The sequence below is a fragment of the Ambystoma mexicanum genome, chromosome 1p (assembly GCF_040938575.1).
Source record: "Ambystoma mexicanum isolate Mex_15411 chromosome 1p, UKY_AmexF1_1, whole genome shotgun sequence".
In the NCBI taxonomy this organism is placed as follows: Eukaryota; Metazoa; Chordata; class Amphibia; order Caudata; family Ambystomatidae; genus Ambystoma; species Ambystoma mexicanum.
Genome location: NC_090921.1, coordinates 691458294 through 691481284, shown reverse-complemented (window position 1 = coordinate 691481284; position 22991 = coordinate 691458294). Strand labels below are relative to the sequence as shown.

The 22991-nt window shown below is 46.5% G+C and overlaps 1 protein-coding gene across 1 annotated transcript in view; it reads right to left on the bottom strand.

The window, feature by feature from the left end:
• The window catches only part of VPS72 (vacuolar protein sorting 72 homolog), a 65206-nt gene that overhangs the window by 5763 nt on the left and 36452 nt on the right, over window positions 1–22991 (bottom strand). The window contains exons 3-5 of the mRNA XM_069649852.1: window positions 12929–13055; window positions 11879–12055; window positions 2397–2541 (exon numbers count right to left, since the gene is read on the bottom strand). Of these exons, the coding sequence (XP_069505953.1) occupies window positions 2397–2541; window positions 11879–12055; window positions 12929–13055 (449 nt within the window). The remainder of the gene's footprint in view (window positions 1–2396; window positions 2542–11878; window positions 12056–12928; window positions 13056–22991) is intronic.

Genomic DNA, 22991 nt, shown 5'->3' with positions numbered 1-22991 from the left:
GTCAAGTGGGCTTAAAAAGAGTCGGCGGAGAGCCCTCTGATCAAAAAGGGATATCTCAAACTGCCCTACACCATAGAACAATGGTGGATATACCACACTAATAGTCTAAACAAGGGACTGAATCAGCAAGAAGAGTGGAAATGACGGCTGAATTTATGTACGTTTCTTTCCCTTAGTTTGGGTGTACTCGTTGAATTGGATACAGAGTGCGGATTTCGTCCCCTCTCTTTTTTCCTTCCGTTTTCCCTCTTCAGCCTGTTCCCACTGCTATCAGTGGTTTTTTCTAACACTTGTTGGGATTAGTCCCTTGTTTACCTTTACCATGCTGCTCCCTCAGCTGTTGGACCAGCGTTGAGTAATTAAGCGAGTAGTCTAAGGGTCCGTCCTTTGTGTTCACTATTCTTTTAAGTGAAATAAAAGACAGCCTCTATTCCTCAGAATCCGTTGGCCGCCTCCATCTAAACGCCGACGCCACCACGATCGAGTTCCAGATCGATTTATGCACGTTGTTCGAAAGGTAAGCCTTTTTTAGATCAAGCGGGCTTGCACGTCCTCTGAGTGAAAGCATAGCGTATTTACTTTAGCTTTTCCCATTGCTTGTTTTCACACAGATTCTGAACAGAATGTGTATGCGCGACGACTCGTGAAGAGCCCAGCGCTCCCGTCCTGCTCGGTACGAATAGTTCCGCTGTTGGTAGATGCCTACACAGGAGGCGGTGTGCCTACCAAAATAGAGACTCTTTTCTGATGAGTTTCGCCGTGTGGACTAACCAGTGGTTACAAACAAAGGTATTCGTCTGCCTTTAACTAACTCTATGCCGTTTTTCATGTAAAACTTTCGCGGGCATTGAAATTATTGTTTGTTTTCCCATTAGTCCACTTTTTGAAGAGTGAACAACTTTGACATATACTAGATGTGAATGGAGCTCAAGTTACCAAGCCATTGGAACATAAGCCATTATGCGAACCCAATGGGGTTTGTCGGTATGCTAATAATTATTTTTATATATTTTTATTTTTTATTTCTATTTTTCACCGAGTCACAACAGATTTGGAAAAGGGATGATTATAAAGTTTGAAATATGGCACTGAATAAAATGAATTTAAGATTCTGTGCGTCATACCTTTGCCCATTAAATATATAAAGGACCCACATAGATTGCCTACAGTTTGCCTACAATTTTGAGGCATGTGTATGAGGTATTTGCCTACATGGAGGTATTTAGCCAATATTTGGACCTTAATCATGGGATACCAGATATAATTGATGGGTAGAGAGAGAGATTAGATTGATCTCTTTGTTAATATAATTGTGAGTACTACTGAGTGAAGGGAGACAGTAAGCTATTTTAATTATTTTTAATTATATGTGTATTTGTTTTACTTTTACAATCTGTTAATGTTCATCCGATCCTGATGAAGACTTATAAATTTTGTCAAGTCGAAACTATTTACCAACTGGAAAGCCCGTGTTCTAAAGAAGATCTGCATTTATGGGCACCAATAGTCGATACTTTATTTGGAATGAACTACTGTTAGATGTATATGTGAAGAGATTTGGATTTTAATTGTACATTTCTCTGTTGTATGTCAAAATAATTTAAAAAAATGTTAGGGATTTATTTAGATTGAATGAATGAATGTTTGGATGCATGTTTTATAGAATGCTTTTATAACCAAATTGATTAAAATGTGTAATGTTTTTGTATTTAAATCAAAATAAAATGAAATAATGATTTGATTTGTTTAGCTTTCTGCCCTCCTCCTCCTAGTTAGTCCCGCTCTCCTGGCACCACTATTTCATTACCCGCCATGCAGGCCTCACGAGTCTTGTAAAATGTTGCTTTATCTATCAGAACGGCTACTGCGCAAAATGTTTTGCTTTTAAACAAAAGAATTGAATAAGAACCGACGTTCACAAATAAGAAATTTAAAATGATACCCTGCGACAAAATAAATAAAAAAAACAGCATTTAAATCGGCTGTAGAATTTTACACTGCCAAAAAACGTTGTGCGGAACCCTTTGCAGAAAGCGTACATTAATCCCAGACAAGTGTGGTGGTTCTGCAGTACACCACAGGGAGATTATAGGGTCAGGCAACCAAAAGAAAAGTAAGCCAATTAAACAGGAAAGCTTTCCAACATATTGTGTGCCTCAAATGCAGGTCTTTGATTAAAAGGGGGTACGCCATCGTGGGCATTAGAAGGTTGAACTAGTGAGGGTTGAATGCAGAGCAAGGCAAATACCAGCGTGGACAAGGCAACGTATTCAGTGGAAATTAGCATTTCATTGGGCCAACACCCAATGGTGTTAGTCCAAAGGAAGGCGCCATCATCGACAAACTACATTTTTCTGCAACAAGCGTAAAACAGAATAGCTGTTCTGGACACACACCCTTCTACATCCACATTCTCCTCCTTCATGTTGACTTCAGTTATTAGCGGCATGGTGGCAGAGCAGTAGCGGATGGTCGGCCCATCCCACTTTTGCTTCTTATGGACCTGCTTCTTCTTGTCGGCCTCTAGTCTTTCATAGTTCTCTGCAAAGGACCAACACACTGCATTAGACAGGGAAAAACCTTCGGAGCAATGAAGGCTCCTCTGGACACAGACAAAGGGTAGGGCAGAGTTTTACATTAACCGTTTGCTGTTCCTCATGGTGAAAAGCCAAACATTTTGAGGAACAGATAATGGGGTAACATCTGACCATGCTGGCTAGTGAACATCCACTTTAGGCTCCGGACAGAACATCAGACAGCACAACCTGCCAATGAGCCCAATAGAGTCCTGCTGAAACTCCCAGCAAACGTGCCGCTGTTGAGTGTTTTTACACTAAATGAGCCTTCAGCAAATGCACAGAATAGAGACTCCTTCGCCCACACGCCCATTTCTCAGCACCTAGGCAACAAACAGTCAGATGGCAACAAATATAGTCCACTATGAGCCTGTGTTGGAGTATTAGACCTCTCAATGGAGTCGGTACCAAAGTGAGGTCTGCAACACCTATCAAAAAGGCATCCAAGCTTCTCCTGAGATCTATGCCGTAGGCAAGGAGGAATCCATTTTAAGATGTGGGTGGCCAGCAGACGCCAGCTTTGTATTACAAAGTGAAGCCTAGATTTTGAGCCAAACACTTGTGAAAACAATTTAACTACATTTTATAAATAACCCACTTGTTTCCTCTCTCAAACACATTGTCTATACATTTTGATAAAAACACTATTAGATACATTAAATCTTAACCAAATGCGCACTGTCCACACACCAATAACTTTTCAAAGCATACTGCTTTTATTCAGCATTTCCTCAAACAGAACAGTTACTGTTAACAGTAATGGAGGTGCAGGGTAAGCATTACAGTTGAGAAGGTGCTGATTAACAAAGCTTTAAGGTAGTCTGGTGTGTGTTTTGTACATCTGTAATGGGAAAATATATATTTGGCGAAAATCATAAAAAATGGAAAAATAAACCAGTCTATCAATGGCAAATATGAGTATACTCTGGTGCTGGAGGTTACGCTGTAACTGGGTAGCCACTACTCTATCAATGACAAATCTAAGAGGAGCTAGAAATAATCTGCAGAGCCTGGCTGTACTCTGAAAAGAACCATTCACCACTCGGTGTCCTGATAATCTATGATGACTCGGATTCCTTGATTTCTCCAAGAATCGCTTTCAAATATACATATTTATTCATTACCATTGTTGGCCAAACACTTTGCTCGACATTTCTGCAATACTGAATAATCTATGGGTAGACAATTGAGACATCAGCTAGATTCTGCTGGGGGTCACGCTACAGAAAAAGGGATTAGTGTTGCCCCTTTATGTTTTAGCTCCCAGGCATGCTTTCGGCTAATGGGATTCTAAATAACATTCCCTTACAGTAACTACTTCCATCACCGACATACCAAAGTACCAAAGAGATTCATATGACAGTTTTGTAAACTCTGCCCAACACCACGTGTTTGCGGCTTCATGATAACCTTTAATTTTAGGAAAGTAGCTTCAAAGCAATTACTCACCGATGGGCAACCCAGCTCTACAGATTATTGTTAGGACAGTTTTTCTAAAGTCCAACCAAGGGCTTCATAAAACCCTACATCTGAGGCAGTACATAAGATTCACTTTCAGTATAAGGCTGTACCACCCAAGAACATTTGGTAACGTAGACAGAGCAGCCAAGCAGAGGCTTATTTTAGGAGGGAGAGATGGCTGTAGCTTGGTACAACGAAATAATTGTAGCACACATATAGTCCAAAGAAACACTGAAACACTATGTATTGTAAAATTAAAGGGTGTATTTAAAAACAAGTAGGCCAAGCTAAATATTGTGGAAGTACTCTAACATCTCATATAAACCGTTAAACAAACCAGCTCAATACCTATGGAATCCAACTCAAAGTATAACCTTATTTAGATTACAATAAGCAATGAAGGCGAGTCCAACCTACAACACATTAAAAATGACAGTGGCAGTTTTTTGGGGGGTAAAACCAGGTTATATATACTTGAGAATATAGATCAGTAAATCAAGGGTAGTAGACACTGTCAGTCATGCAGTGGCACTCAGCTACGGAAATCACTTAATAAACCAACCCAGTTACAAGTATACACCTTGTAACAGACATTACTTCGAAGAAAACAGTTTAGAGCTAGTTAAGCAACTTCTACTTTCTGGAGGGGCCTTACGCTACTCAATGATATGTATGAACACCCAAACTATTTTAGAATGCACTAGCAATTCAGTCAAAGAACAACACAGTGTTGCAAGTTTAGAAGAGCCGCAGCTCTTCCAGGTAAGGAAAGACCCATATACTTTTAAGAGGGGTTACACGCAAGTCAAAGACAAGTATTAACTTTAAGACCGTTTTAGAAATGCACTAAGCAGATCAAGGAAAGCAAAACCCACTGGTATAATTTAAGAATGACAGTCTGTTATTCAAGGTAGGTAAACCCTATTGGTAAGCTTTTACACTCATTCAGTTCAGAATAATAAAACAGTACCAAAACATATTACCTTTCAGAAGGGAGGGTGGATGGGGTTTGGGGGGAGAGAACCACCATTCAAAGTAAGTAAATAGAATACTTTTTAGAGGGGCAGAATGCAACTCAAAGGTAAGTTAATGACACTTATTCTATTACAGAGATATGGTTACCACACTCACTTCTTCAGCAAGTAAGTAGTTTTACACTTGTTAAACGTTTCAAGAAAATCCTTAAAGTCCTTCCCTGGTCTATAGCATGAGTTTCTTCAGAGTCAGGCAGATGAGGGACTCTAGTGGTCTAGGAACTAGCTTTAGGCAGGCGAGGACAGGGTTCAGTTGCAGGAAAGTCAGAGTTCCATATAAGTATTCACTTTAGAATTAGTTGCAAGCGTTTATGGACTTCACAGACTCCGCCCTATATGCGTTTCAGCATTGGGCCCAGACGAGTAGTATGGTAAACTCCCAACTACATGAATCACCCACTCAGCCTCACAGAATTCACACAAGACTTAAGGTAAATATTACCCAAGCCAACACACTACGCTAGAAGAAAAGAAGAGCTTCTGAGCGTACTTACCTCCAACTCTCCATCTCCAACACTCTGGACATTCTTGCCCCAGTCATGAGGATCCGCATGAAGCCTGCCTCCAAGCCCAACATCTGGTAGGACTCCGACCTGGCCTCTCTGAAATGCAAGTGCAGCGCTGCTGAGCAGAAGTGGCAGGCTTCGAGCAGATTCTCCGACAGTCTGGCCTGCTGCCTGCTCTAAAGGCAATACAGATTATCCATCCGTTCGAAGAAGAGGGCCTCCGCTCGAAGAAGAGGGCCTATATCCCTGCATCTCTGGGGCCACCAAGAGCATGGCTGAACTTGAATCTGCCAATCTTACTGCAGTCTACATTTCTCCTCTGCCTTCGCTGACACTTTGCACTTTACTGGCCTCTCACCTCCTCCCCAAAACACAGGACATCCCGTCCTCTCTCTTCTCTACACCACTCCCTAACCTGCTCTCAGGCCTCCCTCGCTTCCCCTCTTCCCCTCTCCCCCTCCTACCTCTCTCTCCCATATCACCTGAGGAGGTCTCTAGATAAGTCCACTCTATGAAAGTCTCATCCAAACAGGTGCGCCCCTGCTCCTCCAGAACTATCAAGAATAGCACTGCCTCCCTTGCTCCAGCCTTGGCTGATTTCTGCAATCACTCTTTTGCCACTGGATTATTCCCAATACTCCTCAAGCACTCCCTTGTGCACCCTCTCCTCTAAAAGCCCTATGCCGACCCCGCCTGTCCGGCTAACTACCACCTTATCTCCATTATCCCCTTCCTGGACAAACTCTTGGAGAAACTGGCGCTCTCCCAGTTTATCCACCACAATGAATCCGTCAGTTGTCTCCACAACCACCAGTCTGGCTTCACAGCAGCCAGAGGCATGGACACTGCACTCCTGAACACCCATGAAGACTTGCTCGCTAATCTGGATTTCAACTCTCCTTCTGTTCTCATCCTTCTTGACATTTCCTCTGCCTTTGATACGGTCAATCATGCTACCCTTCTAAATCGGCTTCACGATATCCTTGGCATCACAGACCTGGTTCTGGACTGGCTGACAAACTTCCTCTCTTACCGACATTCCCAGGTTCAACTGGACCATTTACTCTCCTCCATCTCACCCTCCACCTCTTGTGGCCGCCAGGGATCCATCCTCTCGCCATGAGTCTTCAACATCTACCTTGCCCCTCTAGCCCATTTGATCCCCGCCTTCACTAACTTCCAGTGTTATGCGGATGACAGCTCTCCTTCAAGCTTCCCTCCTCTTCTTCCTCTCTCTCTGCTAACAATCTTCGCATTAATGCCAGTAAGACAGATCCATCTCATTGGGACTCCAGCTCCCTCCTACACTCTGGCTGCCCTCCATAAGCTCCCAACCCCCCCTGAGGCAAAAAACCTTGGTGCCATCATAGACTCCTCATCACAGATCTTGCAAAGAAGGCCTACTTACAGCTGCACCTCCTCAGAAGCAATTTACCTTTCCTCACCTTTCACCAGAAACTCAATGTCTCCAGAGCTCTGGTCCTCTCCAGGCCATTTACTGCAACACCTCTTCCTTAATCTGCCTACCTCCTCCCTTTGCCCCATTCAATTAATCCAAGTAGGACTGCAAGACGTATCCTTGACCTCAAGCCCAGGGACTGCATCTCTTCTAGCTCCAACTCTCTGCAGATTAGACGCTTTTCCAAGCAGAGTGTTTGTGTGTGTGGCAGTAGATCTCGCTCTTCCACATGTGTCCCCCATCTGAAATGGCCTCCCTGTCCCTCTCAGACTTGTGCCGGATCGTCTTAAGTTCCAGAAGCTTCTCAAGACCCTCCTTATCTCTTCCTCCTTCCCTCTCCGCCTCCCCCGATATGATATTTTTTATTTATATCGCACTCATACACAAGTGTTTCACTGCTAATTTTCCCATCCCGCCTCTTTTTGACTGGCTGCCTGGTTCCTTCAGATTCTTAGAGGGCACCAGGCCCTCCTAGACCGGTCTACCCCCTGCACTTGGGTCTCCCCTGACCCCCCTAACCTGCACTTGACCTTGCACCCCCCCTGCACTAGCCTGCTGAGCTTGCACCCCTGGAGCCCTTCCAGCCCCATCCCTCACACTTAGCATGTGGACCTTCTTGCCCCTGCACACTCTGCATTCCCTGGCACTTGTCCATCAGGTCTCTCCTTCGCACACGGATAACCTCATGGGCCCTCCACCCTTACCGGCACCCCCCACTCTCCCTGCACACCTCGTTACTGCACTTGCACAATCCAAATGACAAGGCCTAATGGGACAGTTTTTGTTTTTCTTCATCCCTGTTCCCCACCCCCTCTTTTCTCTTGTCTTGTTGCGCCTTGAAACACCTGTTGCTGCAAAGGCGCATAATAAATACCCAATAATTAAAATAAATGCCTTCAGGATGCAGCACCACAGGACCTGGTCCCTAGATGCTTGGTCTAGAGGCGATAAAACTGGACACTGGATGGGAACTTGCAGCAGCAGTCAGAGGAGGCTCCCAGTAAAGGTTTCTTCACGGATTCTAGAGGCTCTGGATTTGGTGCCCATTTACAGAAGCCAGATGAACTAATATAGCAGGTAGGATTCTCTTCACCCTCTCTGTCCTACACTCTGTAGAGGTGATTTCCAAGATTCGAATCTTGAGACCCTGAAGGAGTCCACCCAAGTTACGAACGAAATCAGACGACAGAGGACCATGCCCCGCACACTGGCTCGAGGTCACAGGGTACTGGCGGTTTGCAACCCAGCAAGGTCGTAGCACGCCATGGAATGGCTCAAAATGCAGGTCTTCTTGACACTAGTGGATCTCACCAGTCTCTAGGTAAGAGTTTCCCCAGGTCAATTGGAAGAAAGAGTTGCATAAGCAGGAACTACAGCACAACGTCTGCAAACTCTCCCTGCAGTTTACAGAAATGGGCTGTCTGGCTGTCCAATCAGGACAGCCAGCCCCCCACCCCACCCTCCCATTGAGAGCTGGTTCCTTTCAGGCAAGGTGAAAGACAAAAGGGCTGCAGAGTTTTGGACTCTCCCTCGCTTCCTGCCTTCTCAGACACTGTGGAGCCTAAGCATGGAATACAAAGGATTCCCGCTGAAGATAAAACTTCAACCGAGGTAGTTCCCATCTAGAATGGCAAAAGACAACCTCAGAAACAACAAGCAAATGAGAAATGGCAAACAAAGAAGGAGCCCACCATTTAAACTGAATGGTGCCCCTTCTGTGCTTAAAAAGAGGCTGCTTTGACAATATGACTAAAAGGTCATGAGGTAAAACCACTGCCACAAGTCATTCAAGTAAACTTGTAATTGTGACAAGAATTTTACCAGGCAAGTAAGAAAGGAGATACATTGTATTCCCCCCAGCACTTCACATAAGGTGGGGCGTGCTGGCTCACTAGAATAAATGCAAAGGGGATGTGAATCCCACTTTACCTCTTGAGAACAGTAGTTAACTCAAGACATACGAGAATTAAAAGGAAGCCTACTGCATTTAGAAAAGCTATGTGCTGCCATAGTATATCACAGTCAGTCCAAAGTTATAGGAAACTATAACTCCAACCACACACTACGGAGAGACATTAAAAAGGTCACCCAAACAAAGAGTAAACGACTAGGTGAGGGGGTGGAGAGATTCCCACTCACCTGGGGACAAGGTAAAATTACCAAGTCCAAGGAAAATGTTCTGGGGTTCACACAGATCAGGAAGATTAAGATGAAAATCGTACCTAACAATTAGTAATAAAAAGATGCACTGGCATAGGTAGATTAAGACAGCTACATATAAAATGAGTGATACGAGTTGATAATACCCTGTTGTATGAATCCTTAAGTTGAAGTACAAGATGCCCCACCCGGTAAGGAGCAGATTTGATTAATTCTGCCCCCTTTTAGATAGACACAAATGTAATGCAGGGGACATTTGTGGAGTCCTCCCTCATTTACCCTGATTGGACAAAGCCTCCTCACAGTCTCAATCCTTTATGGCATCTTAGGTAAGGACTTGGTGGACAACAGGAGTGACTGGAGAAGACCCAGTAGGATTCCTCTGCTCTCAGTGCATGTGGGAGAGCATTACATTGCTTGGCGCCAATGACTGGGAAGCTGGCGCTGCCCGCTTTTGCTCGTTTGAATTTGGAAAGAACTAGTCTGTGGGCGTAGGGGGTTCTGGTAGGTCTGGTTGAGTGAGTCTTGGTGATACTTTGAACTAAGGAGTGCGGGACAGATTTAGAGATGCACCTGTGGATGATTGGGAGGGTCTTGAAGGAGATCCTTTCTCTGACCGGAACCAATGAGATGCTCTGTGGGCAGTTCAGATGTGTTCTCGCCAAGGTATGTTGAAAGCAGCGTGAAGGACATTATTTTGGGTAGTCTGGAGTTTCTTTAGGTTTTGGGCTGCAATAACGGCAAATAGCACATTGCAATAATCCAACCTGGCGTGCATCACAGCACCGGCAATTGTCAGGCAACTATCACTAGAGAGGAAGGGTCAGGCCGCATTTAGAAGCTTAGTTGAGTGGGCTGCCAAGAATGAGATGGCATTAACTTGCCTGGTGAGAGAGTGCGTTGCATCAAGATAGACTTCAAGAGTTTTAACAGCTGGAGAGACCTGGATCAGAGATCCATCAATGTTAAAGGCTGCATACTTGGGGCCAATGATGAGAAATTCAGTTCTCATCATTAAGACGGAGGTCGTGGGTTGCCATCCAGGCTTTGATGGTGGTGTAGCTAGCTCTCAGCGTAGCACTGCTGCTGATGTAGGAGCCAGAGAGGGGGAGGAGGATTTGTGTGTCGTCAACATAGTTGGTGTAGGCTGTGCTGGGGGAAATCTAGGTCATCGAAGAGGGACTTTGTGAATATGTTATAAAGGGTAAGCGAGATGCAGGAACCTTGGGGTACACCGCAATTGATAGGGGTCAGTGTCTCAGATGCATTCTTAGAGAACACTCATTCTACCTTCAACGAAGGAAGCGATCCAGGATGCTTCTTGTGAGAAGGATGCCGAGGAGGTAAGGTGGTGGCAGAGAATAATATGGTTGACCAAGTCGAAGGCTGTGGACCAGTCTAGGAGGAGCAGTAGGGCAGGTTTCCCTTGGTCTCCAATCTTCATTTGGTTTTTCAGGTCGAGGAGAGCTGACTGTGCCATGTCCTGGGCAAAGCCAAATTGGCAGGTTCCTAGGATAAGGTTTGATTCTAGTGTTGTATTTGCAAGTAAACTGCTCTATCAAGTATTTTTAGTAGGAAGCAGACTGTGGTAATGGGCTGGTAGTTATTAGGTGACGCTGGGTCAAGAGTAGGATTGGAAGGACTATTGGTGAGGAATGCTGGTCTAGAGCTTGCAGTAATATAAAGGTCATGAAGGTGGATTTGTACCAGAGACTGACGCAGCAGAAAATCATACTCATTTTGTATTAACACCAATCAAAGCCGGTTCATAGAAAATTAAGGGAATCACAAATACGCTGGGCCTGTGGAGCAGTTTAAGGTATGGAATTATAAAGGTTTTGGACGTTTGGAGGGCAGTTTATGATTGAATAGGTCAGGGCGTCTGCTAAGAAACAAGCTTGTGAGGATTGGAAGTCTTCTGCCTGCGAGATAAACTTTTATGCAGGCGAGAAGTAAACACTATCAGTACGAGGACATATGGACTCCCTTCAATTACCCATTTGTCCGATTTATAATTCACACTTTTCCTCCTGTTCGTCTTGGGTCGCTTATAGGCAGCCTTACAGATTTACAGCCTGAAAATAGGCAAATACTCCCACAAGAAAAAAATAGGGAGTAGAAATACTCCCAAGCAGGAACAGGAGCTTGTGCCCCTGCTTTCACCACACAGCTCCACTGATATGTTGGGCTACTACTGCATGTAGTACCACAGGAAGAAACTGCTATTACTGCCTGATCAGAAGAAGTAAACCTGCATCTTTTATTGTGCATGAATAACTAGGTTCAAAGAAATAATTATCACACAAACATTTCTGTTGGGAATTGGACTTACATTTTTACTCCCAACTTTAAAAAACAGGAAGTAAATTACTCCCACATCAGAATCTGTAGCACTGCTTATAGGTGTGGTATTGTTGCATCTTGTCTTATTTAAAAACAATAGGCACAGTTAATTTCTCTAGGAACTATGACTGATTGAGGTTAACTTATGGTACTGCTTTACATTCTTCCTCTGATGCCATTTTTAGGCAGATGTCACTCAGGGTGTATTTACCGGTTAGGTTTGGTTGACTTGCACCTTACAATTACAATATGTGGTGAATAAAAGTTGCCAGCCACATTCTAGATTCACTGAATGTCAAATACAAAGTGTTCCCTTTGCCCGCCAAACACTAGACTCACCTAATGAACGGATATTCAGCTCCTCTGTAATTTTTGCCTCCTCCAACAACTCCTCCTGTGTAAGTGGCCGGTCAGCGTGTGCTCCCTTCTTACGCTTTGTCTGCACCTGGCGCTCCGCCACACGCAGGAAGGTTTGGCGAGTGTGCTCTGTCGTAGACTGGCGCATGTACTTGCGACCTTGGAAAACAGTATATAAAATGTTATCAACGCAAAAAATACTGTGCATGGTGCTTTCGTCCACAACCATATGCCGGTCTTACACTATTTACTGACATACACTAGACAGGAAGTCACTGGTTGTCAGAAAACATTTGTGATCGTGGGAACAGAAAAATTAACCTCATACCAAGCAACCATCCCAAAAACCACCTTATCTTGTTCCTCCTGGTCTTCTACAGTTGTGATTACAAATGTATGCTCCATGGCTTCAAATACTTTGCTGGCATCAGATTTCGGGGCTCTCTCACCCCAACAGCAGGTACAGAAAGGACAGGAGTGTCGCTGTGACTATGTGGTGTGGGGGATGAAGAAAGAACTCAAATCTTCCATAAGTATCTGAAGTGAAACTTGGGGGAAACAATTCCACAAAGCCCGGTAATGGGGCTGATGAAAAAATAAACATATTATACTGAAGCAGCTGCAAGCAAAATTGGTTACCTGTATTGTATTAAGTGGATCAAACATTACTTACCGATTCCTACGGTAACATGGAAAAAAAAAGATATAAATACAGATATAACTGAACAAATAAGCAGTTTTATACACATTTCACTACATTATTCAGAAGTACAACAGACCACACATTATTTAGACTGCAAAGAACTTTTAACAATTCCATTGCTAGATCTGCTAGGTATCTCTACTTTCAGCAACAGAGCGGAATATTTCCTGAGGCGCTCCAAGGATCTAATATGTTCTCATTGAGTTACAAAAATCACCCATACGCTAATAGAGTCAAGCTAGTAAGCAAAACTCAGAACAGTGCTTGAAAATGCAGCACAAGCCCACCAAAACAAAAAGTCATGCTTGGAGTTTGACCCATGCACTTACTGTCAGAGGCTTCATCCTGGGGCTCCTGGATGGGGGCCTTCTCCTGCCGTGCCTTTGGTGCACTGCTAGTAGGGGCGTCTGGCTTTTTCACTTTCGGTTTCGGTGGTTTTAAGCTTATTAATGGCTCCTTAAATAGAATTGGGACAAGAGCAGAGAATACCTTGTATCAAAAAAGACAGTAACCACAAAATGTGCCTTTAAACATTTTTTTAAAACACCATAGGCCCAAGAATCACGTACCCATATAGGTATTCTAAAGGAGGCAGATCTTTCTCTGCAGAAGCTTTTTGCAAGATAAAGCTGCACAGATATTTTTCACCATCAATCTCACCGTTTTGTCTGAACTAGGGTTAAACGCTTACACAAATGGTATACTCCCCTTGCAGGCATGGACTCTCCTTTGCCCAGCATAGACCACTATAAGGAGCATGTCTGTTTGTAATGTGATTCAATCACTTGTGTGCCCTTTTTGCAGCGCTTTGTTTGGTGATACGCCTTCAATGCGAAACTCCACCAAAGGACCCCAGAAATGGGTCGGGCGGGACCAGTTACCACAATGCGACGGGTGCTGGCAGGGCTTGCAGGCTCAAGGCATTGAACTTAGCAGATATCCTAAGTAACAAAGACCATCCTCACCTCTGGGGTTTTCATTGCTCCGGTGTTTATGTCAACCACGATATCATCAACTACATTATGCAGACATCTGAAAAACCATTTTTTAAATTGGTTTCGTTTCAGGGAAAGACCGAAGGGAGATTACTAGCACTATATTAAACACCTAAAGAAAGCCAGCCAGTCCCGGTGGTCGAGGAAGGGGAAGGACATCTCAATTTAAACACATCACATGGACTGAAATACTTTGAATTCTTTGTAACTAAATAGACTAGAATTGGCAACGCTTGCAATAATTCACTATGGGTTGTGGTCCAATAATTCTCACACTGAAGTTAACCATGACCTGCGAATCTACAAGACCCTATCATTTCACAGCGTTAACCCGGAACTTAACTGCACAACATGAATGTGGCTGCGGATTAGAATATATCCGACATATCTCTCAGTTTACAGTCTATTTTTAGGTAGGTGAACGAACTGCCATGCATCATTTCCACAAAGGAGTCATCATTTTAAATGTATTGCACTCGTGTTCACTGCATGAAAAAAGCAGTCTCCCAAAGCAATACAGTTACCCTGCGATTTCAGAAACTGTTGAATATCAACCTGTGGTGGGTGGCATAACAGGGTTTTCACCAGAGTGAGTGCCGCCTCAGAGGTGGGAGTTGGGAGGGCACCAGTCCCTATCCCTTATACTTGTGCCTGCTTGCATGAAACGAATACCAACTTTTCTTGTCCCATGCATGTACTGCACAATGCTGGCCAGTTTCTTTTCAGTCTTGTACGACATCTAACATGCCTTGGGTGGAAGAACCTGCACGCAACCAAACCTGGGGGAGAGAGAGAGCAGAGAGCAGAGAGCTACGATGCTGCAGAGCAACCATCTTAGTGAGACTGACTGGAACACGAAAATGTGTTCACGAATATGTGGGCAGACCACTCCTCATTCCAACAATTGTACTCTGCAAAACCCCCAAAGACAATATCCTTGCCTGCAATGGAGTCACAGAGCTATGGGAGAGAGCCAATGGAGAGGGGGCCGGGGAGAATAAAAAAGGGGGCAGAGGAAAAGTGGAGGTGTGGATTATTGAGGTGCGATCCAGGGAGGAGAAGGAGGTCCAAGAGAGAAAGGAGAGGAAGGACGGCGCAAAAGAGTATTGATGAAAGTCTGCAAGTTGAGGTATTGGTTGGCAGGAGATAGTGGTACTTGGGTTTGAGTGTGCGTGCAAGGTATAGGATGGGAACTAATAGCGAGAGAGTAGGGAATGAATGAGAAGGTGACTAAGGGAGCGAAAGAAAAGTGACTGTGGGTGGAGTGTAGTAGTGGCGTGTAGAGGGGGGAAGAGAGCGCGAGAGAGCTAATCCCAATGTATTGTGCAACAGCTTAATAACAGTGTCTAAACTTTAAACACGTTACATTACGTGGAATAATAGACTATGTGAACACATTCAGAACTTCTTTTAAGAACGCACTACAATTACACTTGTGTATTCGAAAGTGGGCTGCAGAGGCATGCCAGCAGCATGGATTTGCTATTGTACAAGCTGCACTTCTAAACCTAAGCATCGTTTTTAGGTTTGATGGAAAGGACAGAAGCAAGAGACAAGGAGGAATTCATAAATGATCCCAACAATAACTTAGTCTCATTGTAGCACAAGACGGAATGTTCTTCTACCCCCATTGCTAGAATTCACCATCTGCTGGTAAGGATCACCCCTGTGGCCTCGGAAGCCATTTTTATTTGGTTTTTGCCCTGCTCAGTGCCCCTTGCCACCCACTTTCCCTCCTCTCTGCCTGCCCACAGGCTGCTCCGATAGGCCAAACAGCCCCCCACATCAACAGAAGTGCATACTTTGATGTTCCTGCCAGGGCAGCCTTGCCTGAGCAGCTGGCAAAGGGCATCTGGGTAGCCTCCATCCCGGTTTGCCCTTGAGCGCCCAGTGAGAAAACCTATAGCAAACAGGTATGGTGGTCCCGGGGTGGGTGCGGGTAACAGTACAGTCTTTACTGTACTCCAGTTAAACCCCACCACCTTCTAATACTTGATTAGGGGCAAGGCACCGCTCTCTAGCTGTATTTGGGGGTGGGAAATGTGTCGCAAGTAGATAGACGGTTGGGGGTAGGAAATGTGTTGCACTTACATGGATTGTTGGGGTATGCAATGTGTCGCAACTAGACGGACTGTTGGGTAGGCAATGTGTCGCACTTAAAAGGAATTTTAGGGGGTAGGAAAGGTGTTGCAACTAGATGGATTGTTGCGGGTGGAAAATGTGTTGCACTTAAGATGGATTGTTAGGGGGTAGGGAAGGTGTTAAACTCTCATTAGCCTGTCCATTTATGCAGATGTCTATGATATCCTGTCCTCAGCACTCAGTAGATCATAGGGAGAACCGGCACAATGTGCCTGAAGTCCTTTGAGGACAGACGGTTTACTGCACCTAGAAGATGTATTAGGATTGCCCCCTCTGCACTTAAAGATCTGCGTTAGGGAGATTTGACATTTTTATGCCAAATATCCTCTAACTGTGAGATCTCCTCACCACCAGCACTTTGTGCTGGACTTCTGGATCGATTTCATTCATTCTTTTTGCTCCGACTCTGGGAACGCTGTTCATTGCGTTTTTACTGTTTTTATGGAGTCATGCTTTCTGTGATGCTGGAAATGCCTTATGGAGGGACAGGGCCTCCTAGTGTAATATTGCTTCTAAGTGTGTGTGTGTGTTTTCTCTATGTTTCCTGCCACTGAGGTCCAGCCTGCACCTCTGGCAGTGCAGCTCTTCATGTGTTCCTTTTAGTGAACAATACCCATGGGATACCCTAATGTACCCATGGGTGGGGGTACACACTTACACCCCCTGTGTGTGTTTTTGGGTACCTGTGTGTTGCCTACCAGCAGGGTATGGGCTGGTGGCAGCTACATGCTGACTTGGCAGTGGCTCAGAGTGTCCTACATTTGGGACCCCCAGGCTCGGCCATAGGAATCAATGGATTCCGGATAGAAGACAAGATGGCCCCCGTGGCCTCTAGGTTTCGATTGCATTTTACCTTGTTTCCCCAAAGTCCTGGGGAGCCCTGCCTCGGTTCCTTCACCCTAATTGGCTGTTGGGTGGAAACACCATATATGGCTCTGGGATTGCCTCCTATCAGACTGACTGGAGCCTTCCCAGAGGCTGTGTGTTGTGGGTACACACTAGGGTTGGGACCTGTATGAAGTGGAGTCTGACGTGAACTCAAATTCTGTGTTATGGGTGTCTGGATTTTGTGTGCGACACACAATGAGACAGCCCCGACTGCAACTGCCATGAATGCAGTGTAGCGCCCAAATGCCTGCGAGCCTCATTGGTCGCCTGCCTGCATGAATGAATGAATGCCCTTCTGCGCGATTGGCTGACTGAGCCTGGCTCAGCCAAAATGAATGGGGAATTTACGTGTATACCTGGAGACTTCCCACTAACCAATTTGCTCAGAAGCTGAAGTCAAAGCTAAAGTAAGAAGAAGCTGTTCCTTGAAGGCCAGCTGGAGGAGAAGTCTGCTGCTGAAATTTCTTAATGTAATCTAAAAGCGGCTGTGTTCTTCCAAGGACTGATCCAGAGAGAAACTGCAAAGGAGACCTCTCCCCAAGCTATGAGGGACCATTGTGCAACCTTCTACAAAGGAGACCTCTCCCCGAGCTAGACGGGACCATTGTGCAACCTTCTACAAAGGAGACCTCTCCCCGAGCTATGAGGGACCATTGTGCAACCTGCTACACTTAATCAGAAGTACCCTGGAAGCCAGTTCCGTGTGCCTGCCGCCCAGAGAAGGGGTCTTCGTGAGTCCTCAAGGTGTGCCTAGACATCTCGAGTTGAAGAAGTCCATTGGTGGCACCCAGGATCCAGAAGTGAGTTTCCGCCCACCCCCAAGCATAGTGCTGCTGGACACCTGGAGCTGCGAAAGTTCCAGATTGCCCAAGAACATTTCAAGGGACATCCTTGCCATCATCACTGATCACTTTTTCCCGCCGGAGAGAGTGCAGAGTTGCTGAGGGCAGAGGAAGGTCCGTCGATGGGTTTGCCACCACCAGAAGCTAGTGAAGACGTCCTGATGGTCCAGACTTAGTGACGGTCTGTGGTCCACTCCAGTGGTCGAGTCCAGAATGCCAGAAGCTGTCCAGAGGTCCATGCTGTGGCTGCAGCACCGAAGAACCAAAAGTTGGAAAACCCAGATATTCTGAAACCCGACACCAAAAGTGACCTATGCACCCGTCGCCGCCAGACGTCATGGAAGGATCCCAGGGGTCTTCCTCTCATCTGCCAAGCCTTTAAAAAAGAGCCCACGGCAAGTTTCATCTTCACAGGACTTCTACAGTTGGAGAAAACGTTGACCAAAGGAGACACAGCAAAGAGCAAAACTGCTGCATTTCAGAAAGACTGGTTCAATTTTTCTTCTTGGGCTCAGCATCCCAGGGAGGGGGGGGTCCATCCTCAGAGGAAATCATCGAGTGAAACCGAGAAACTCTGCCACTTAAGGTACTGTGATGAAGAAGAGCATCTTCTAGCCTCAGGAGTCATCCAGGGGTCCCATCTTTCTCTTGGATCCTGTTCTCTTGTGGTCTGCCAGGTACTTTGTGGTGGTAGAACCTTTTAAAGAAAGCAGAAGGTTATTGAACATTATTGGACTGGGCTGTAAAATCCAAGATAAATTATTCCCTAACTTTTCCCTTACAGGTTGTGCCCATGTGCGGAGGGTCTTCACACAGAATTGCAACTCTGACCTCACCTGTTTTATATGTAATCACTTTACGACGAATGCACTGACCTCACCTGTTTTATATGTAATCATTCCATGGCTAATGTTCTTGTAACCAAGAGACCTCCCTGGTCGCCTGTTAACCATTTAATCAAAATCTCTTACAAAAATTCATGTAACAGTGCCGATGCTGCTGGGCTGTAAGTGCGCTATACAAATACAAATAAATAAATCTAGTCTTACGAAAGCATTCTGCCATTGTTCACAAATAACCTGCCCTTACCTCACTTAAGAATTCACATTCCTATTTAAAACTGTCTGCAGTAATGCAGCTATTACTGAATTTTAGTATTGTGTGGCACATCATAGTGCATTGCCATTCTTTTGAATAAGTATTTCCAAGTACAAAGTTTTATTATTTGAATGTATATACATTCCTGAATCTTATTTTACATAAAGAAGATGTGTGATCGCACTTTGTGGGGCTTTGGGGATTCACTGTACTTAGGAAACAGCCTGCATCACCACCTGAAAGCTTAAGCCTGGCTGCTCGTACATTGCTACCAAATTGAAAGCCTTGGCTGGGGTGTTCTGTGCCTTTACCCTACTAGGTAGAGGGCAGAAGTACAGATACCCCCTCCAGTCATTACACTTTCCCCTCCATACTTTCTTAAAAAGGCATATGCAATTTACTTTTGCAGCACACACCACACTTGTGCAGTGTTGCTGGGAGTCCTTTGGGCTTCATTTGTTATATTCTTATATGTTCCTTAAGAACTGTTCTCAAGGTGAGAAGGGTACTTTTTATCCTTAGCTTTTTCCTTTGTGAGATCAGCACACACCTCCCTATGTGTAGGACTGAGGGGATACCTAGTATCACCTTGCTCACTGCTCCTGTAACATTTCGGTTACAGTGATAGGCCTACAATTGTGGCTGGTGGCAGTGGACGTGTTCTACTGGCATCTGTGCAATTTTTGCTTGCAGACTGTCTTCACAGCTGAGGTTATGCACAGAAGGGTCACCATTGACACAAGGTGGCTTCTATCTTTTATCGCCATGTGTGTGGTTGTGCTTTCTTGGTCCTTCTACCGTCCTGGTTTGAGTTTTGTCTTTGGTTGGAACCCTTTGTGTAGCCAGCCGAGTGTGCTGTGTGTCTGCAAAAACAGGAAGCATCCCAAAACTCTGCTATCCTTTGTCCTCTGGTGTGCTGGAAAGAAACTAGTTCCCACTGGGGGGCTGGTTGTCCTGATTGGCCAGCCACCCGCCCCTTTCTGTAAACTGCAGCGAGAGTTTGCAGAGGAGGGTGAATTCCTGATAAAAGTTGAGGGTCTTGAGCAGAAGACAAGTCTACCACTGGAACAGATGAACCAAAGAAGACAACGACCAGAGACGCCTGCAGCCCCTTCAAGCAACCGTAAAGGGACCACTGCTGTCCTGACCCTTTATTCTAAAATCGACAGAGGAGCTCCAAAGAGGACTCCTCCTTCCCTTTGGCTGGTGGGACCAACAACCCATAAGACGACTTGCAAGACGAGCCATCCCCCCCACATGCTGTGACCTTCCTGGACTGCAAACCACCAATTACCGGGGACCTCCAACCATAATGCAGTGCATCATCTTCCTGTGAACAAATCGTCCCAAAACTTTGGTGAGCTCCAGTTGGATCTTGAGAAGCAAGATACCTCTCCTCAAAGTCCCATCACCAGAGTGAAGGACCGAATCGAAGCAGCTCAACCAGGCGGTACACGTTCATCCGTTGGGCCTGTGACAAGGCGCCAAAACTGCAGACCGACAAAATACAAACGAATCCTTTGCTGCAAGTCCTTTCTCCCGACTGCTGCTCCAACATTCCTTCCAGAGGCCCTCCTTTAGTCACTAGGAAAAGAACAGGAGACTGGATCCACCGCTGCTACACTGTAAAGAATCCAGCTGCATCTTCTTCACAACTCCTCAGGTACTGTGGAACCGTGTTAGTAGTTACTTCAAGTCATTCTGTCGCTCCTTTCCTGCTTGAACGCCGATTACGGCTTTTGCCCATGCGGTTCACCGTGGCCAAACGCTTGTGTGCCCATAGGGTGCCTTTCCCAAGGTCCCTGAAAACGTTTTGACTCACAAAAGTATCTTACTTACCTGTAATAGAAGAATTCTCTGGAAAGGTCTCTTTTCTGCTGCTGGATTTAGCTCCCATCTTTGAAGAACTCATACCTATAGAGCATGGGTGCACAACATACGGCCCGCGGGCCAGTTGCGGCCCGCCATGCCGTTTTGTCCGGCCCGCGAGGCACAAAGACTTTCAGTGCACACGAATCACGCAGCTCCTATGAGCCATGTAGTGCGTGTGTGCTGCACCAATGGGGTGCCAGCACTACGGCTGGCGTGGCCAGTAAGGCTTGATGCCGGAAGGCATTTGAGCCTTGCTTGCCACGCCAGCCGTAGTGCCAGAAGCCTCGCCAGCGTTCCAGCACGTCTGGTGGGGGGTGGGGGGGGGGCTGTGTGTTTGTGTGCGTCTGTCTCGGGTCCAGCCTGACTTTTTTGTTTTTGTATGTATGTTGAGATGCGGAGGTGGGGGGGGGGGGGGGGGGGTGTCGGGTGTGTATGGGTGTGTTTGTATTTGTATGTCTGCAGTGTATGTTGAGATGCGGGGGGGTGTCGGGTCTGCTTGAATGTGTTTGTGTGCAAGTGCAGTGTGTGTTGAGATGCGGAGGGGTTGTGGGGGGTCGGGTCTGCTTGAATGTGTTGGTGTGCAAGTGCAGTGTGTGTTGAGATGCGGAGGGGTTGTGGGGGGTCGGGTCTGCTTGAATGTGTTGGTGTGCAAGTTCAGTGTATGTTGAGATGTGGGGGCGGGGGGGGGGGGGGAGGTTGGAGGGGTCGTGTCTGCCTGAATGTTTGTTGTTGTGTGCACGTTCAGTGTATGTTGAGATGTGGGGGTGGGGGGTCCGGGTCTGTATGCGTGCATGCTTGTAAGTTTGATTGGTGAGTTGGGGGGTGGGGAGGGTTCAGGTCTGTATGGATGCATGGTGTATGCATGTGAGTTTGTATGGTGAGTTGGGGTGGGGGGGTTCGGGTCTGTATGTGTGCATGGTGTATGCTTGTGAGTTTGTGTGCCGAGTTGGGGGTGGGGGGGGGGGGAAATCGGGTCTGTATGGGTGCATGGTGTATGCTTGTGGGTTTGTGTGCTGAGTTGGGGGTGGTGGGGTTCGGGTCTGTATGGGTGCATGGTGTATGCTTGTGGGTTTGTGTGCTGAGTTGGGGGTGGGGGGTTCGGGTCTGTATGGGTTCATGGTGTATGCTTGTGGGTTTGTGTGCTGAGTTGGGGGTGGGGGTTCGGGTCTGTATGGGTGCATGGTTTATGCTTGTTAGTTTGTATGCAGGGGTGGGGGCGTTGGGGTCTGTATGAGTATGCATGCATGTGCATGCTTGGTGGCATGGTGTCTTGGGGCATAGTGTTTGCATGAGGGGTGGGTGTCTTGGGGCATAGTGTTTGCATGAGGGGTGGGTGTCATGGGGCATATTGTTTGGTTGGGGAGTGGGGGCCATGGGACATGGTGTTTGCATGAGGGGTGGGTGTCATGGGACATAGTGTTTGCATGAGGGGTGGGTGTCTTGGGGCATAGTGTTTGCATGAGGGGTGGGTGTCTTGGGGCATAGTGTTTGCATGAGGGGTGGGTGTCATGGGGCATAGTGTTTGGTTGGGGAGTGGGGGCCATGGGACATAGTGTTTGCATGAGGGGTGGGTGTCTTGGGGCATAGTGTTTGCATGAGGGGTGGGTGTCTTGGGGCATAGTGTTTGCATGAGGGGTGGGTGTCTTGGGGCATAGTGTTTGCATGAGGGGTGGGTGTCTTGGGGCATAGTGTTTGCATGAGGGGTGGGTGTCATGGGACATAGTGTTTGCATGAGGGGTGGGTGTCTTGGGGCATAGTGTTTGCTCGAGGGGTGGGTGTCATGGGGCATAGTGTTTGCTCGAGGGGTGGGTGTCATGGGGCATAGTGTTTGCTCGAGGGGTGGGTGTCTTGGGGCATAGTGTTTGCTCGAGGGGTGGGTGTCTTGGGGCATAGTGTTTGCATGAGGGGTGGGTGTCATGGGGCATAGTGTTTGCATGAGGGGTGGGTGTCATGGGGCATAGTGTTTGCATGAGGGGTGGGTGTCATGGGGCATAGTGTTTGCATGAGGGGTGGGTGTCTTGGGGCATAGTGTTTGCATGAGGGGTGGGTGTCATGGGGCATAGTGTTTGGTCGAGGAGTGGGGGCTATGGGGCATAGTGTTTGCATGAGGGGTGGGTGTCATGGGGCATAGTGTTTGCATGAGAGGTGGGTGTCATGGGGCATAGTGTTTGCATGAGGGGTGGGTGTCTTGGGGCATAGTGTTTGCATGAGGGGTGGGTGTCTTGGGGCACAGTGGTTGGTTGGGGAGTCGGGGCCATGGGACATAGTGTTTGCATCAGGGGTGGGTGTCTTGGGACATAGTGTTTGCATGAGGGGTGGGTGTCTTGGGGCATAGTGTTTGCTTGAGGGGGGTGTCTTGGGGCATAGTGTTTGCATGAGGGGTGGGGGCTATGGGGCATAGTGTTTGGTTGGGGAGTGGGGGCAATGGGGCATAGTGTTTGCTTGAGGGGTGGGGGCCTTGGGGCATAGTGTTTGCTTGAGGGGTGGGGGCCTTGGGGCATAGTGTTTGCTTGAGGGGTGGGGGCCTTGGGGCATAGTGTTTGCATGAGGGGTGG